Source organism: Papaver somniferum, chromosome 6 (assembly GCF_003573695.1).
Source record: "Papaver somniferum cultivar HN1 chromosome 6, ASM357369v1, whole genome shotgun sequence".
Classification (NCBI taxonomy): domain Eukaryota; kingdom Viridiplantae; phylum Streptophyta; class Magnoliopsida; order Ranunculales; family Papaveraceae; genus Papaver; species Papaver somniferum.
Window position 1 is genome coordinate 171252506 of NC_039363.1, and position 3855 is coordinate 171256360.

Genomic DNA, 3855 nt, shown 5'->3' on the forward strand with positions numbered 1-3855 from the left:
AGCAATGATGGTACTCGAGAAGGAGTATAACCAAACGCTCAACAAGGAACTCAAGAAGAAGTAGAACCAAGCGCTCCAGAAATCATTCAATATGAAGTTGGACAAAGTGTTCCAGAAATTAGATTAGAAGAAGAAGGACAACGAAGTGGTAAGAATGAGGAGTTACAAGGAAGCCAATCGCGAAGAAAGCATCACACCTTGTCCCCGTTGAGTTGAAGAAGACGGATTTTGAAGAAGAAATATCGGGGCTGCATAGAGATGGAGGAGCATTGTTATTTGGCTACAAAGACTCTTGGGCCAGAGAAATCTACGAAACCGAGGTAATAATCATATTATTTTTTGCTAATGTATTGCCGTTTTGTTCGTAATACTACTATATTTATTTTGTAATGTGTATTTAATAGTACCATTCTGATGCGATTCGTCTACTCAAACCTACTGCCGCACCAACAAAAGTAATGAAAGATTGGCCTTTAGATGGTGAATGTGAAAGGTTCAAGACAACTATACCCAACTCGGGATTATCAACTGCTGCCAAGAACTCAATGTTGAAACATGATCGGGTCGTGATATCAGCTTTTGTGGAGAGATTGTATCCCGAGACTGACACCTTTCACATGTCGTTTGGGGAGATGACCATTACTCCAAATGATGTGAGGCAGATTTTTAATCTCAATGACCATGGTGTAGTTTTCAAGTATAACTACATAAAGCAGTTAAGTTGGGAACAACTTTATGATTTGTGTAAAAAGTGTTTTGGTTGGGATAAAGAGACATCATACATTGAGTTCAACAGGTGCTTTTCTTGCAAAACTAGACAGTTTAACATGAGTCAGTTGATCAAGATGTTCAAAGGCACTTCCGAGAAAGAAAATCAAGGACCGTTAAGTAATGCCGAAGTGGATGCCGCGGCCACCGCCTATCTCTTGTGTGTATTGGGATGTGTCATTTTCCCCAATGCTAGTGGCAACCGAGTAGACGCCAACCTTCTACAACTATTGCATCCTCTCAATAAGGTAGCTGACTACTCCTGGGGCACGACATGCCTGGAATTCTTGATGGAGGAGTTGAGAAATGCGTCGAGGCTTAGAACTAGCCAAATTGACGGGAATGTGAGTCTATTCCAGGTATTTTTCAACTCTATTAATCGATTGACCGTTATGTTTTTTTCTCTCTAATTTAAGAATCAATTTCTAATACTTGGTTTGATATCTATGTAGACATGGATCTATGACCACTACCCTAGTCTGAAATTGGCAGATGTGAACACACAGTGGGAGAAAGGTACACCGAGAGGAACAAAGTACAAGTTCACAATCAAGGAAAAAGGAGCAGCAATTGGTTCAATTGAGGGAGAAATTAGACTCAATTAAGGCCTCGGAGGTAGGATTTGATCCATACAAGGAAGACTGAGCTAGTGGACATATAGCGGGTCGTTCCGAGTTGTGCCTTTATTATGGACCGTTGTGGCACCCCACAGGTTATGTGATGTACAATGGCTCAAGGGTGATGCGACAACACGGTTATGTACAAGGAGTACCATGGCATCACATAAGTGGCAAGTTCAAGTTGGACGTGGAGCATTCCAAGTCTAATACTGACACCATCAAGGTAGCTTACTCTAGTTCATCATCTATTATTGACCATTGGGATCAGAGGATGAGTTGGTCAACCCTGGAATACCTATCAAACCGAGGTGATGAAAATGCTCCAGGATATATGGAGTGGTACTGGGAGCATTCACATCTTCGTGTAATCCATGAACTTAAAGCAAAGACGACCTCGGCGGCAACCATTTACAAATGTACCATCAAAGAAAAACCAGCTGGTTATGATAGTCTGGTGCATATTATTATGACTTTTCCCTTTAATATTACGGCTCAATTTTTAGGTAAACTCCATTTAATGTTATGTAAATTAAAAAAACAGGTGATGCTAAATATGTATGTGTTGATGGTGGTTTTTAGAATAGGGTGAAAACTGTAAAAGTCCATCTACCTGACCCGACATCAGAAGTAGTAGACCTTGATATATCTATATTCCGCAGGGAATTTGAAGAATATATCAAAATCTGATGAGTGCCTATGCCTCTCTTCATATTATATTGAAACTCAAGCTCCTAGATGAATTTTTCACTAGTATAGAGTCTAATGAGTATATAAGCTCCTAATGGCATTACTCACTAATGGCGGATCCTGCCGAGTATTTTTCCTATGCTATGTTCCCCAGCTGAACCCTTAGTATTGGTATGATATGACAATCAGTTTTCACTCGCAGCTGAGTAGCATGAGTTTCCCAAAGTATCAAAATTAAGGTCTGCATGAAAATGCTCAATCATAAGATGTGCTAACTGCTCTCTAAGAATAAAAAAATTTTGTGTCAACACACAGAATTTGTTAAATTTGTTCAATTTTGTGATAACTCACAAGATTCAAGTTTTCGGCCTAACTAATTTGCAAACGTTAGGTCTTTTGTGCCTTGTGAAAATATCTCGAATTGTGACGGGCCGGAAAATTACGCCTTTGGCGCGTTTCCTCGCAGGCCGTAACTTCCCCGGTGCGCCATGATGAAGCTACGATCCGGGCCTCAAAGCTGGGAAAATGCACGTCCATTTTCCCTTGCAAGCATGCTTTTGGAGCATGATGCAGATAACTTAGCTTCCACACCATTCCAACTTACCCTTGTTCCGCGAAGGGGGTTTATTAAGAAAACAAAAACTTTCCTAAAACGGCAAAAACGGCCTTTTGAGGCCCTAAACGATGGAATTTGGCTAAATTCTGGTGACCATGTCGTGATCTTTGGGTCGTTTCCCATCAAAATGGACTCCTCTTGAGCTAAATTACGATACTCGGGTTTTTTCCTATGTCGAACGCCTTAATAGGAAGTATGAGCATCCAATGAATGAAATGCAACTTGCCTCATCAAGTTTGGCCACAATCATCTCTTACGTCGAGCTACCGAGCCAGATGATATGAGAGGCCAGAATGTCGAAATCATCTCACAATTAGATGATATGAGCGACAAAGTGTTGGACCGGCAATGCTGCAACTCATTGCGGCTGCCTACGTACCCTTCCGTACTCTAAAGGGATCAAGCACATACCGTAGTTCATCAACGAAGGGACAAGAACTTAAACCAACTCGTTTGCGAGGCCGTGGCCAAGCAATAAAGGTAATGGCTTAGTCCGTATAGGTCGTTCCGTCAAAATGCATCCAAGTGATGAATACTTGGTCCGCGGAACGACATAGTGATGCCATGCTTAACACGCTCCATTGGTAAGGCTACATATCTACGAATGAGGCCTAAGCATCATTTATACTCTTCCGTCTAAGCTATGAAACTCACTTGGTACATGGCCCGCATATGTACCTTCAACCAACTACCCCTCCCTATATATGTTACCTTGACATTTTTACAACTTAAATTGGGGGAGAAAAAATCATTCATCAACTCCCCAGGCCATGATGGCTGCACCTTACCATTCTGGACCAACTACGATGTACGGCCGTAATGGTTTTACATTCAGTTCTGGCTCACATGTCAGTTTCAATGTCCGGCCAAGACGGCTGAACATTTACTGAGCCAAGTCCCGTGAAGGTCCGTGATAGTTTTACTTCCGTCTTTGGCCCATAGGCCACTCCAATGTCCAGCCGTGATGGTTGTACATCTCTAAGGCTATCTTACTTTGTGCATGGTCCGTATATGCACCTTCAACCAAGTACCCCTCCCTATATATGTTAACTTAACATTTTTACAACTTTGATTAGGGGAGGAAAAATCATTCATCAACTCCCCACTTTTACTATTCATGGTCGTTGCCATGTACCCGGCCATGTTGGTTGTGCGCCAACCCGA

General features: G+C 41.9%; 1 protein-coding gene across 1 annotated transcript; it reads left to right on the plus strand.

The window, feature by feature from the left end:
* The first annotated feature begins 458 nt into the window (after positions 1-458).
* On the plus strand, positions 459-1373 carry LOC113291801 (protein MAIN-LIKE 2-like). The gene is made up of 2 exons (XM_026541292.1): positions 459-1127; positions 1221-1373. The coding sequence occupies exons 1-2, from the start codon at positions 459-461 to the stop codon at positions 1371-1373; spliced, it is 822 nt and encodes a 273-aa protein (XP_026397077.1).
* Positions 1374-3855: the final 2482 nt, after the last annotated feature.

Coding starts and splice junctions, on each gene's coding strand:
- LOC113291801 (XM_026541292.1), top strand. CDS start 459: ATGAAAGATTGGCCTTTAGATGGTGAATGTGAAAGGTTCAAGACAACT. Junction 1,128..1,220: donor GGAATGTGAGTCTATTCCAG/GTATTTTTCAAC, acceptor ATATCTATGTAG/ACATGGATCTATGACCACTA.